The sequence below is a fragment of the Montipora capricornis genome, chromosome 1 (genome assembly GCF_036669925.1).
Source record: "Montipora capricornis isolate CH-2021 chromosome 1, ASM3666992v2, whole genome shotgun sequence".
In the NCBI taxonomy this organism is placed as follows: Eukaryota; Metazoa; Cnidaria; class Anthozoa; order Scleractinia; family Acroporidae; genus Montipora; species Montipora capricornis.
Window position 1 is genome coordinate 36,093,633 of NC_090883.1, and position 14,622 is coordinate 36,108,254.

General features: G+C 40.7%; 1 protein-coding gene across 2 annotated transcripts; it reads right to left on the reverse strand.

Moving 5' to 3' along the window:
* Positions 1–1,749: 1,749 nt before the first annotated feature.
* Positions 1,750–13,554, reverse strand: LOC138053204 (synaptotagmin-5-like). Of its 2 annotated transcripts, none has more exons than XM_068899867.1 (6): positions 12,577–13,554; positions 9,871–10,187; positions 8,526–8,578; positions 6,686–6,806; positions 4,459–4,704; positions 1,750–3,044 (listed from the first exon to the last, which is right to left on the reverse strand). In XM_068899867.1, the coding sequence occupies exons 2-6, from the start codon at positions 10,156–10,158 to the stop codon at positions 2,928–2,930; spliced, it is 825 nt and encodes a 274-aa protein (XP_068755968.1). In that variant the 5' UTR covers positions 10,159–10,187; positions 12,577–13,554; the 3' UTR covers positions 1,750–2,927. The 2 variants fall into 2 exon arrangements, with proteins under 2 accessions (XP_068755968.1, XP_068755963.1); XM_068899862.1 differs by having other exon boundaries at positions 11,428–13,554.
* Positions 13,555–14,622: the final 1,068 nt, after the last annotated feature.

Sequence of the window (14,622 nt, forward strand, 5' to 3'; positions counted from 1 at the left end):
TCTCCGATCACAAATTATGCCCGCGCATTCTCGCTTCCGAGGAATGGTAAAGTTGATTTATGTAAAACACTCGAGGAATTGGAATTCTCTCAGGGATATAAAAATATTAAGATCCCGAGCGGTTGGCGACAAGTGTTAATAACAGAACCATCACCCGTAAAACCTATTGAATTCTCGTTCTCTGATTGGTTAGCCATTGTTAAGCCGTTTGCAATTTATCCACTTTGGATCGCAAATTGTCAAAGTGAGACAATGCATGAACTCCTGCGGGGATAAACAAGCATTCGGTCAAGCATTGAGAAAAAAGTGAAAGGATCGGGGCTATTTAGAAATTCAAATTTATTAAGGAAAATTACTCACCATGTGTAAACTGAATCATACAATTATGCGCGCAGATGCGAATAATGCAATAATTGAAATGCAAGCAATGCTGCAAGGATTTTAGCCACACCTCCCTCGACAGGTTCAAGTATCCGAAAAACACGTCAGTAAATCGCCGAAGCTGATGCGGATCGTTATCGACCTCCGATCCTGCTTCTCTTGAGACTGGCGCACTAATTTGGTTTCCCGAACGGTTCAGATACCTCAAGATAGCGCAGTTGTGTTGTCAAGCTGGTGAACTTGTTGCGGGAAACAAAATTAATTTGAAAGAATCCAAAAGTCAAGAATTTACTTAAATATAGTAAACTAATTTTCCACTCTTCATGTGCTTGTTTGATTTCAGATTTGATTTTAGCCAATTCGGGCTATTCGCTCTTCCATTCTTCGACTCTCTGTTTTTAGTAACCATAGATATGTCAATATTCGTCGCAAGTTTTTTTTTTTTTGCCATAATGAAGAATATTTTTGAATGAAACGTCACTGTTACAACTTCTTTTAATAAACTGACGCAGATCGCCAAATATAAAATAATTCAGAAATCAACGAACAGTTCACTTAGATATTTCAGTTAAATCATCGGCCATGACGGAATCAAAGGATCAGAGATTGCAAATTATGTTATAAGATATAAAATGATCATGGATGTTCCTCTAATAATTTTTAGGGAGAAGGTACAATTTTTCCCTATTTTTAAAAATAAAAATATCATCTTTCACACGAAAATGTTTGCATTGGAATTCACTGGTCGAAACACAAGCATACGAGTTCATCGCTCTTACCTCCAATCCGTTCCCAGTCCACTTTGGAAGAACTTACACACGCTGGATCCCCACCGAACTCGCGAAATCACGAATCAAAAAAAGGAGTTTTGAATAAAGAGTAATTTTAAACCAAAACTTGCACGCTTTGTGTCTTAGGAAACTCGCCCTTGATCCATAAATTGCACAAGTTTTCGCATTACATTGTATTGAAAGGTACTGATGATTTTCGTGATGTCACAGTCAAACCGGTAAGTCCTTAAAGAGGAAGATTTGCGACCGCATAAGATCAGACGAGCTACACAGTTCTGACCGAATTGAACACTAGAAGTTTATCGGAAGTCCATAAAGATAAAGTAAGTGCAGATATTGAATATGCACGTTGTCGAACTAGTCCGGCTTTCCCATGAGGGGAGCGAAAAAGTAAAGACAAGTGTTTTGGATGTAACTCTCATACCAGGTAAATAAAAAACGTCTGTTGTTCTTAGCGTGAGGCGTCCATAAAACCCAACCCCCTCCCAGTTTATACCACTCTCGAAGATGACCTCTCTGGTATCTCACCAAGTCATAGTAATTTTCACTTTATACTATGAAATGACCTCAACTATTTTCAGTTTTATTCGTTTTCTTGTTTTTCCTTCTTTGATTCTTGCTCTTTCACTCTGATTGAGTTCACGATCGGATCATTTCACATGAAGAGATGAAGCCGCGTATTATTACCAAATATCGTACAATCAAAATTAAAAGTGTACGAAGTAAAATATTCTTCATCGTTTTTCTATCTCTGTTATAAACATAAACGTTTCTTCGCTATTCAGATTAAATAAAGGATGCTCTGTTCGTGGAGTGGCCTGCGCAGCAGAGCTTTCCCGTGCGAAAGAAGAGTTTCGAGATTTTTTCCACATTCTGGCCAGGGGAACGAGAGACAGCCTCTTTCTAACACGATATTGCTATATATATTGCCTCTGAAACGAGGAATTAGAACCCAGCTAGGCCTTGGCGTATTGTGCTAGCATGATTTTTGGCATAATTGGAGCAAAAAAGCATAATTTTTTAGAACGAGCACTGCCACGGCATAATTAGCAAATTTTTAGTCCTTTTTGGAGCATAAATTCATAAAATTGATTAGATATGGTGTATTTTTTACAGAAATAAATTAAATTTAGGTGGTATGTTCTTGCAATGCGTGTTTTAGCTACGCTAATAGTAGTATTGACTTTGTTCTAACATGCATAGTTACTAGGCCTCTTTTGGCGAATTCTGCGTGCGCGGTTAACCTTTTGGAGGAGTCTGGTACCCTGGTTTCCCATCCCAATTCACGTGGGGATTGTGTAAGCTTGCACAACATTTGGTGTCGTTATTGCGCGCCTATATGTACAGAATCAACGTCATTTTGTGAGCATAATTTTTATCCGGAAATCAGGAGCATAATTTGAGAATTCTGGCATAATTTTGGCATAATTTGGCAAAATTTCGAGCATTGCTAATAGCATAATATGCCACTTTTAGGAGCACAATCCGCCAAGGCCTACACCCAGTCCCCCCCCCCCCTCCCTGAGCGCAAGGGGGTAGGAGTGGTTGCAATATTTCATCTGAAACGTCTAGGATTGTTGCTCATACGGTTTCGAGCACGCAAAGCGTGGGCGTTCGCACGCCTTTGTTGAAATCTTGCATCAACTGAAACGTAAAGTCTAAGACAAAAACAAAAACGTTCCTTTTTTTCTATCTTTGTAAATATGAGACCGCAGAACTCGTATCTGATGTCGAAAATATCCTGCGAAGGTCTTATCATGAAGTACTGCACTGAGAATCAGGTGGTTGACTTGTCGATGCCTGTGAAGAGTCACCCTGTCCTGGCTCAATCGAGGAAATTTGGCTTATTCTTTCACACAATCTCTGCGAACTCTACAAGAAGCAAAACAGAAAAATAGAGAAAAAACGACAATAAGAACAACAAGCAAGACAGACAAAGCCAAATCTATGGTACAGCAACCAGCTGATTGGTTTCCAAGTGACCAGGGAGGTTTCAGCCTCTATATGAATACAATGCCATTCAGCTGTGAGGAAGTCTTGTCGTGCCACAGTGGCGCCGGGTCGGAACAATCTTAGACGGGGTTACGTTATCAAGCCGAGGGTAATACCATGTGCCAAATTAAAGGAAGTAGTTTTTAAAATAGCAAACATCCTTTCTATTTAATTAGCCGAAGCGGAAAATACCATAATACTCTTTGTTTTTCCCCCAAATTTTGAATAAACCTTGGTTTTGTTTTCCGGCTTGGGACCATTGTAAGTGATTTTTAAAACACATTTAAAAAACCCGAACGACGTTTCGGTTCTACGTTACATTATTATCAAGTTAAAAAGTGAAAAAGTGTAAGTTGTAATACGAATACATCAATTGTGAAACAATACATAAAATATTTACGGGTCCTATGGGTATAATTCCCAAGGTAAGAAACACAATAAGGAAAAAAGAAAAATGTGCGGAAGTGTCACGTAAACAGTTTGGCACGAATGGAGTCGCCTTGCGTGTTAAGAGAAAATTTGGTGTCCTTTATGTACAATATCTCGTAGACTAAGCAATCAAACTTGCTGTTACATTTCCTCAGAACTTTGAAACGGTGGTTAGTCTTGGTTTTGTCTTTGCCATGCTCAGTGTGTTTCAAGGTGTTTCCCTATGGCTGAACAACGTTGTTCACTTATGCGGTGATGTACGTAAGTGTCGGGCAGTGAACCCGACATAATTTGCATATGATGTCGGGTTCACTGCCATGCCCGACAATGTAAATGAAATGTGACAGCAAGTTTGATTGCTTTGTCAAGGAGATGTAGGCTAGTAACCAAACCCCTATATTTCGACCGCGCGCCATATTGCGCGTGTACATACAATGTAGTTGCATGCGGAAGTTCGGGCGGCCTAACTTTCCTTTTTATTGAGTCTATGAAAGCTGGACGGAGTAGATCAGTAAATAAGCGGAAGAGCATGGAATTCCACAGCCACCCCTCATTGAAGGTCCCGAGATCTTTCCTCCATTTTTGTGACGTGAGAAAAGCTTAATCTGCACCAATTACACGACCTTACAGGATTGGTCCAAGAAACAATCACGAGGATCGAAAACAATAGGTGCTAAAATGTAGATGCCGTGAATTTCAATATTTTTAAGAGCCCACCCGGGCTGCGGCCAAGAAAACCTGGCGTATTGTTTACAATGTGTCACTTTGCACCTCTTGTAGTGTTCTTTTATTCTCGAAAACTGAAAAGATTGATTGATCGATGGGAACTATTAGCCATATCTAGTTGTGTACTGTTGGTATTTACCGGTTGAGAAGTCTGTACATCTCTCCACATCACGAGCTCCTTGGTGATATCAATACCCTGTTGAGCTAATTCAGCTAATGGTAACAGGACATCCCCTATCACTTTCTGTCGTGAATACACATCATACCCCATCACACAAAACTGTAGCGTTTGAAGCTGTAGTGCTTCGTAATTCAACTCTATCTCAAACGATTCAAATCGGCGACGACGGCGTCGGGACAACGAACGCATTCTTTTCTGTGTTTCCTTCAAGAAAACGAAGAATGAAAAAAATGTTCAAACGAAGCAAATAATGAAGTAAACTTATATATATGAAGTGCGAGTTACAGATGAACGGGATAGTTGAACATCACACTTATCTGGAAGACTAAAGCAATAGACCAATTTCGATATATTAAAATTCAGTCCTAAACAAAAGGCATCAACTCGAGGCTCTGGGGAAAAATGTAAGGCTTTGTATGAGTTTATTCCCCAGAGCCTCGAGATGATGTCTTTTGTTTAGGACTGAATTTTACTATATCGAAATTTATTTATTTATTTATTTATATACATTGTTTATACAGAAATTCCAGTTCATCATAGCTGGTTTAAATGGAAATCTGTACAAAATTATATGAATAAATAATAAAATATAGAAATGAAAGCAAAAAATCATTCGAAGAGTTCATGAAGGTGAAAAATTAACTAAGATGATTTAGATGTTTCTTGACTCTCTTTTCATAACTAGTGAGAGACTGATCATGGCGTAAGTTACGAGGAAGAGTGTTCCAGGATTTGGCGGCATTGTACTTAAAAGATGTTTGAAATTTAGTAGTCTTGGCAAGAGGCAGGCGGATAAGGTCTTTGTTCCTAGTGTCGTAGTTATGGATCTGCTCCGCGGATTGGAAGTCGTCTAGTAGATATGCTGGAGCCAAGAAATTGGTCTATTGTCTATAATAGATACATGAAAAATTCAGGTAGCTCTAACGGGATTCGAACACATTACCGCTGTGATGCCGGTACAATGCTGTTCCAACTAAGCTATGAAGCCCCTCAGTTGGAAGCAGGTCAACTTGTTGAGCAAAATTGGTAGAGCGTTGCAACGGCATCATAAGAGAACATGGGTTTCAATCCCCCTTTAAAGTCACCTTAATTAATATATTTTTGGCGTGTGTAGGACAGTGCGAGGATCAAGTTCTCTTTTTCTAAGAATGTAAAATGACACTTGTTTCGAGCGCTCATGAAGTCAGTGTAGCTCCTGGTACTACTATTGAAAATAAACAGGCTTGGGTCAAGCGAGCCTCGCTCTCGAGCATTTCTCAGTCTTTCTTGACTCTTGAAAACCAATGAAGCTTCACATCGTTTGAGAACGGGTAAACCCAACTAATCACTCAGTGAAAAACACAGTTGTCCCATAAATTCACCAGGGCCCGGTTCCTCGAAAGCCGATTAACTTAATCCAGGATTAGCGTAAACTTTTGTTTCACGTTTTCAACTTTTTGGTGAAAGTTTCTTTTGCTTATTTGTGTTTTTCAAGATTGACGTCTTCTCATGTAAAGTTCTGCCAAAAATCTGCGTTGAACAGCATTTGGGAGTAGAGAAATAAACTGCTTGGTTAATTTTTAATCTTAGATTAGCGTTAATCAGCTTTCGAGGAACCGGGCCCAGAAATTTGGTTTAATTAATAAAACGAGTTGATACGGATAAATTAATCACCGTAAGAGAATTTCAACTTGATTGCAAGCCCTTAAACCAGAGAGAGTTCCCCTGCTAACAGAGATATCATTTCTTTTTGCGTTGGCTGTGCTGACGCGAGTACGCGGGAAAACAGACCTCTGCCATGGGTCAGAACTCTCTTTGATCCAACCGCCGCCCACAATCATGGACGGCACTCTTCAAACCGCATGCTCTATGATATGTTTGCTGACTGTGACTTGAGCCCCCGCACTAATTCCGCTGTTGTTAAGTGAGCCCACACCGTGACATGAAGTATCACGTGAGGATTCGGTCGCTAAGTAACCACCGGGCATGCACATGGCAGCGGTCTCCTTTCCCGTAGCGTCAGCCCAGCGAACACAAAAGAAAAGAAACCTCTGCTAACTGAGAAGAGAGAGAAACTAACCCCATCATTACGCTTTGATTGTTTTGGTATGTGATCACTTCAGAAGATATTTCCGTCTCGATGAGGCACGACCAATTCTTTCCGTCTAAAAAGGACTTATATTTTCCACTGTCAACGAGCACAAACCTGTTGTTTCAGAAAAACGTCTGTAAAGAGAAACACAGAATCTTCATCGTCGAAGCATTCATCACTGAGGTTTTCCAAAGCTATGTTTGCAGCGTCAAGAAGTTCTACTTGCAACAAACCACTAAAATAAAAAGATATAAACCTCTTATTAGTATCACTTAACTTGTGGACTAATGCATCTCCTGCATTTTGATTTTTTATACGCTACTAGAGGACTATTAATAATAGTCCTCGAATAGCGAAAAGCTTGACGCTTTCCTTGGTTTTATTCCCAAATAAATATTTCTTCAACTTGCATTTGCTAACTTTGTTATTGCCTTTTCTGTCCGACTAGTTGGGTGATTCTAAAACAATTAGACCCTTCGCCCTTAAGGGCCATTGGTCAATAGCCCATTCGGCTTCGCCACATGGGCTATTGACCCGTAGCCCGCAAGGGCTACGGGTCTAATTGTTAATTAACCGAGTTCGAGGTCCGTGCTGTAAGCGCTTGGGCCATAAATCAATGGGAAAATCTTACAGTACGGACCGCGAAAACGAGGTTAATAAGATGTTAATTACATCTCTTCATTATATGGCTCTGTCGCACAAGGACTGGGATCTACCAAATTCAGGAATTTGATTGGCTGAAATCGATATTGACCGCGGTCTAGATTTTCCCATCTAAACCGGCATCTAGACCGGTAATGTTTTGCGGTGAAAAAGTTGCAAACTAAAATGCAAAAATATTGAGTATTTTCTTCTACCAATATTTATTTATAGAAGTGCCAAAAAACATAATGAGAAAAAAGGTAAGGATGACGAGCAAACTTTGGCAGAATTAAGTTCAGCTCATCGCCGTTCGCAACCAAAATGTCAGTTAGTACAAACCAGTTACGAATTAAATTATTCTTGTTTGCCATATAATAAACATCTTATTAACCGAGCTTTGTCAGTCTGTATGGGAGAATCTTGACCTCGGTCGTGTGTAGAGACCTCACTGCGTTCGGTCTGTACTCACGACCTCGGTCAAGATTCTCCCGTACAGACCTCCTGCTCGGTTAATACGAGCCAAGTGGTAAATCAGCCGCGAGGGAAAGGAAACTAGTTGCAGTCAAGCGGAAGGTTCAACTGCCACAAAGATTGTCGTGTCAAAATCCGAATAACGAAATCCTCTTGTCTCTTTGAAATAGTTGCTTGCAAGATTCAAACAGTTTTACAAGTTTATGTGACAGAAACGACATGAAAAACTTGCTGGAGAATGTTTTTATTTAGCGGGCCGTACTGAAGAATACGACCCGCTAATTTGGCCAATCACATCGCGCGTACTATCTGAGAAATACAATAATAATAATTTCCATCTAGTCCGAGAAGCGATCTCGGATAACCACTGCGCCAGACCTTCTCCTCGATCATTGAGATTTAGAATTAGCGAAAAAATTAAATGCCAATAACGAGAGCATTTAATCAGGTAATCCACATCCCTGTCGCTGGTTTTCAGTAAAGGCCTGGCCAAACGCTCGCAACATTTCAACGCAACATCTCGCAACATTTTGCACAATTTGACCGTTTTCAAATTTGATCCAAGATCATCCAACATTTTGCAACATATAGCAACGGGGAGGCCAAACGTACGGAAAATGTTGCGCCCAACAATGTTGCAAGATGTTGCGTTGAAATATTGAGAGCGTTTGGCCAGGCCTTAAGGCTCTGATTTCTGCACAGTTTTTGAAACCCGTCATCATGTAAAGTAGACATTAGTAGAACTTAATTTTCCCTTGAATGCAGGTTGAAATGAAGGAGTCATCGATGTATTTTTCACACCCATGTACCGGGCTCGGCCTAACATGCCCTAACAACCTACCTATCTTGGTGGTACTGAATTGAAAACTTTAGTTTTGGTACTTCTTCCCGATGCTACAAAAGAATAAATAAATTTTTTCTTTAATGAAGGAAAAATCGTAATTTGAACGAAGTTCGTCATAGTTTTAATATCAGGATCCTTAAGCAACGAGGACGACTACAACTACGAGAACTCCACAAAACAATAAGTTTAATTAGCAAAAACAATACTTTTGCACGTCCTGCAAGTGCATCTTACATTTTGATTCATTTCTTTGCCGTTTTCGTCCTAGCAACGACTTGAAATGATCAACATTGGGGTCATGTGGAGGACGAAATCTCAGTAATCTCGATCCCAGAGCTCTCCTCTTGACTGAGGGAGAGAAGAGTTCTGGGGAACCCTGAAGCAAAGTGTCTTCTCATTGGTTTTCGTGAAGAACAATCAAAAGCGTCTCTAATTGGTGCATTCATGTTAGCATGAGGAGTGAGCAGGCGCCGTATAAGATTCAAATAGCCAATTTTTGGCTATGACAACCCTACGGCACATGTTCTCCTACATAGAGTTTCCCAGAGCCTTGGGTCGATCCGAGGCTCTGGTGACGAGAATGCATTCTCACCAATGTGGGCTCACATTTTCCATGCCGAGTGACTTTGAGTAATCGCCAAATTATCACAGTGACAGGAAATAATATTTTTAGACCACGTTCTCGTAGCCGTTGTCGTCGTGCTTGCTTAAGGGCCCTATTTTCCTCAAACTATCGATCTTCTTCGGTTATCGAGGAAGGTCTTCGCCCTCCGGCTCGCGGGCAAGTTTTTATTTACAGGTTCGTTAACAGTTATAGCGTGTTCAAAAGATAAAATGTTAGCTAGTAATTTTGGCCTAAGGACATCGAGCGAAACTCAGAGTGACAGGCGAATCGAGTGTATTCAGGAGCCCACCAGTAGTAGAAGCCTCCATCTCCCACTTTGTTTCTATGAAGTAGCGTTTTTCCTGACCTATCTATTTTTAGAACCATTTCGCGCCATTCGTTGTCATGGTAAACGTCAATCACAATTGAAAAGCTAAGGGAACGCGGAGGCGTCTTCAAAACTTTGAGTCTTGTTTCCCGCATTCGGCCGCCATCTTGGATCGCCCCTTCATGCGGACCATTTAGGGGACACCTTTAATTTGCGCGTCAAATTCAAAAAAGTTGTTTCTAAAAATAGATAGGTCAGGGAAAAGGCTACCTCACCTCAGTTGGGAAGCCAGTTGGAGGCTCCTACTGATCCCAACTCTTTTATTCGTACGAAAATTGTTCCATTGTTTCAGTTTTACATACCGCCGATCACAAGAGTGAAGAGACTCAATTAGGATACTCCCCACTCACCACTTTGCCTCGCCGGGACTTCGTTGCGTAAGGCATTATCGCATGCGCAGACGGCTGAATCTCTAAACCGACCATATCAGCATGGCCGGGTCCGCCTGGAACCCAAAATGGCGTACTCTCAATTACCGGTATTTTCCGCATCCTTAACTCCGTTGCACTTGGCATGGTTTTTCGCTTGATCCAGAATAAGTTTTGTATTTTTTTCAAGATGAATGTTAACGACACCATACAAGTGAGGAGAACACCCAGTACCACGATGGGAAGGGCGAAAAGACCAGTGCTCGTCATGACGAAAATATGCAAGCTCTCGTTGACCTCTAAAAAAAATTTAAAAGGTAAACTTATAAAATCAGGTTTGAACGGAGGGGGGGGGGGGGGGTGGGGGAGAGGGGCTCAAACCCGTCCCTGTGTAACGCTGCAACCTGCTGCTCTTGGAACCAATGACTTTGAGCCACCAGTTGAGGCGATACCACTAGTTTGAGAGGTCGTTCTCTCGGGCCTATTCATTGCATGCATTTGTGATGTAATCAGCTTGCGAAGTTAACAATAACAAGAGAGCCCTATGAGTTACAGATATCAAGGATAACTTTTCAAGAGGAAAAGCATGCTAAGCATCAATCAGCTGTCGTTTGGAGTTTTTGGTAAACGCAATTCTAAATCCTCTCTAATGATAAAGAGGAATAGAGCAAGTCAAAGCTGGTTTACACGGTGTTTTTACAAGCATTAAGATCAAGACCCGATAGTGGCTTTTTCTTTCATCCCGGTAATGCTTATGTCACGAGAATTAAGCTACATTAGCAAGGCATAAAACATAAGCCCAGGAAATCAGCTGTTTTTTTTTATGTCAGCGGAAGCACAATGGAATAGTATGCAGCCCTACTCTTTTTAATTTGATTCTGAAGCGCTTGAGTTTGACACTTTCCTTGTGCTCATGTTACAAGTGTGAACATTGTTATGGTTCAGGTTATGGCATTGTGTAAACCAATCTAGGGGCCTAATTACCTACGGTGACAGCGATGGCTACGAGAACTTCACAAGTCAAGAGAATTCATTGACAAAGCAATCGTGCTTTAACTAAGGCGCTTCCTGATTGGACGAAGCGTTTTTAACACAAGCAGCGATTTCGGGTTTGAAATGAGAAAATTTTTATGTCTCTGGATGGATATAACAGAAGCATCTCTTTACTTTGAAGTCCTCTGAGAAAAAAAAAACAACGTGGAAAGGATGTTTTCGAGGGATTGTAGGAAATTGCAAAAGCTACCTGCATTTCTGATTCGTGCAGTTTTTTTCTTTGATTCAACGCGGTTTTTATACAACTCTTCTACTGGATGATTCATAATTAGTCACAATGTGTGTTCTGTGCACTGAACTGCTTGGAATAATCGCAAAGAACATCTTGTAAAGGACGTTTCTCTTGGCCCTGGCGTTGCCGCTGTCGGAGTCCCTTCTTGTTAATGAACTAACAAGGGCGCATGCCATTGTTTTGTACGGTAATTATAACAAACAAAGGTCCCGGGGAACAAAACAAAAGTAAACAGAAAAAGTAACTTAACCTACCTTAGATTTTTAACAGAACCTTTTCACAGCAAAGTGGTAAGACATTCCATTGTTGTATTTGAGGAGAAGCACAACAAGTCTTGTTGTGTTCGGGATTGTATGCTAAATATCAGTCACGTTTGCACGTGTTTGCAGTGTAATGATGGGTGCGATCTTTTTAATTAATGCCATTGTCGTAAATTATCATGACAAAAGGTTATTTTTCTGAGGCGAGCCATAGGCTTTTGTACATTATGCTTTTACTTCGCCACTAAAATGCTTCATAATGATGTCCTTCTTTTTTCCCCACTAAAATGCTTGGTCTTCCCCCGAAAGTCACTAAAATGATCAGTTAATACTCATTATACATAGGCTGATAAGGCTGTTTTTGAAATTTGATTTTTTTAAACATTTCCGCACAAGTAAAGGCTCAGCTTGACAAGAAGGTACAGTCGAACCTCGATTATCCGGACTCGTTGGGACTAGACGAAATAGTCCGGATAATCGAGGGTCCGAATAATCGAGAATATGAATATTAGTGAGGAACAAAAACTGATTACATTAAGAAAGCGACATTTAATCGTGAAACAAAACATTTGCAAATCGTTTGGAAAACAATATTTTTCATTTTGGAGCGCTGCTATATTTTGCTTTTTTTGAAAGAGAAACAAACTCGCGTTTACTTTACTTTTCAACGCTGTAGTTTTAAAAAGCATATGGCTACGGATCTTGATGATGACTAATAAATATTCATGACAAAATTGGGACCAGAGAAAAAGTCCGGATAATCGAGAAATCCGGATAATCGAGGTCCGTATAATCGAGGTTCGACTGTATGTGAATCGTATGTGTTCAACACGAATGTAGTACAACATAGTTAATGATATAGTTATAGTATACTATAGCTGTCTGTTGACCTTTCATGGTCTTTCTCCCCTGGGTTGTATTAGCTGGGTGATATTTGAATTTCATTTTGTCATAAAAAAGTATTTTTCTTTCATTTTCTTTGAAAATAATTTCTTTTCTGGGAAACTGCCATTTAAATGCTCGAATAATGCTTAATGCTTTTTCCTTACTCAAATTAATGCTCGAAAAAATGCTAGCATAATGTGCATAAGCCCAGCGAGCAACACACAAACACGAGTATTATTTAAATCAAACATCGCTCACCCTTGCATGAGTCGATTTACTTTCCACAGTGACGATCCCTGAAGTGCGTTGACATTCAGAGCGTTTTTACTTGTAGTTTTAAACGATGTACGTCTTCGTAGACATGGAAGTAGGAATTTCAGTTTCAGGCCGAGAAACTGGTCAATTCAGTTTCCTCTATCAACCCGTTTGGTAAAGCCAAATTTCCGTTTCTCGTAGATATGGGCTCTGCAACGAAATATTTAGACCCCTAATATTTACTTCCACACGTATCAGGAAATTTTTTTATCCGTAATTTCTTTTTTGGATTCCAAAATTTCCGCTTCCACACGTAGCGTATTCCAATCGTTTTCACTGTCCATGCGTACGTATCCGGATACTTTTTAGTGCCCAGTGCTTTTGACAAAGGTTTTGTTTGTTAAGCATGTGCAAAATCGTATGTTGGCGTCATTTTCTCTGTTTTGTTAACAAGTCTTTCAAGGTCCAAGGTCGATACGGCATGTTGGTTCATCTCACCCGGGAAAGTCCCGTAGTGTTACGTCATCGTATTCGAAAATTTGCGGATACGGCCGTCCGACACGTATCCGAATTCGCAACGTATTAAAAAATTTCCACTATGGAGACCGTATTCTAAAATGTCCGGATATGGCTTCAGAATTTGCCGGATACTTAAGCTTGTGGAAGCAAGCCGTATTTGGAAAAACACATTTGCGGATACGTGTGGACTGGGCCCGAGTCGCTAGCGAATAAAAATCCTTGGGAACTACAATCTATGTTCCAATCCATTAATTTTTCGTAGATTTGAGTTCCCTCATTCCCTTCGATGATAATTGATTTATGCTTCCTGGAGAATAAAGCAAATTGATTACGAATGGAAATCTTTTAACGTGGGGGGATGGCGCAGTAGTGAGAGCACTCGCCTCCCACAAATGTGGTCTTGGTTAAGCCTGGTTTTCACTAGGGACGCAAGACCAAAGCGCAAACACAGGCGCAGGCAAGCATAAGAACGCTTATTTCATCCTGAAAAAACGGTGTCCCCAATAGGCCATTTTCGAATTCCTACGGCTGGACTGGATCTAGCATGAAATGGAGGCTAATGTGGGCAAATCTTTTCAAATGCAAATTAATTATTATTTGCCCGCATTAGCCTCCATTTCATGCTAGATCCAGTCCAACCGTTAGAATATGAAACTGGCCTATCAGTGCTGGAGCGCTAGAGGACTGGACACTTAAATAAAATTCCTTTCCTTTCCTTTCCTTTCCATTCTAAATCTTTCTGCTTTGCCGGAAGGAAAACGTTAGAAACGAAGAGAAAGGCCACGAAAAAGACTTGGGGGGTTTAAGTAGCTGAGACTATCTAAAAGTTTCAGAAGACTAGACGTTCCGTGAGCGTAGACTGGGCTGCCTGCCGTACGTGTTACACAAAAACTAGAGGGCACTGAGTTGGGTGATATTGAAAGGAAAGGAAAGGAACTTTATTTAAGTGTCTAGTCGATTTAGCGCCGGAGCATTAATTGGGGACACTGTAAAGTGAAATTAACAATCAACGCAAATCAAGTCAAATGTTGGTTTTTGAGGAGAGGGCAAACCGGAATACCCGGAGAAAACCTCTCGGTGCAGAGTAGAGAACCAACAAACTCAACCCACATATGACGCCGAGTCGAAGAATCGAACCCGGGCCACATTGGTGGGAGGCGAGTGCTCTCACCACTGCGCTATCCCTAAATCTTTGAAGACGCTGAAACTGGATTTTCCCCAGGAGTAATGCTGGCAGGGCCAATCCGTAAATAAAAAGGAAAAAAGCCTAGGAATCCAATTGGTACTCATGGTAACTCCTACCATGGAAGAAGCAAGCCTTGGGATCGAGCTTGTTCGGAAGCGGTAGGCGAACTCGGTCCAACAGCAATGTCCTTTAATCGGAAAACAACAACGGTTCAAAACGGTAACAGTAAGATAAGGGCGAATTGTATAATTTTGCGAACGGTTTGAAAATAATGAAACGATGCCGGTCAGGCATGAACCAAAACCTTGATACGGCTCACTCGGGAAAAAAAAACAAAAAACATA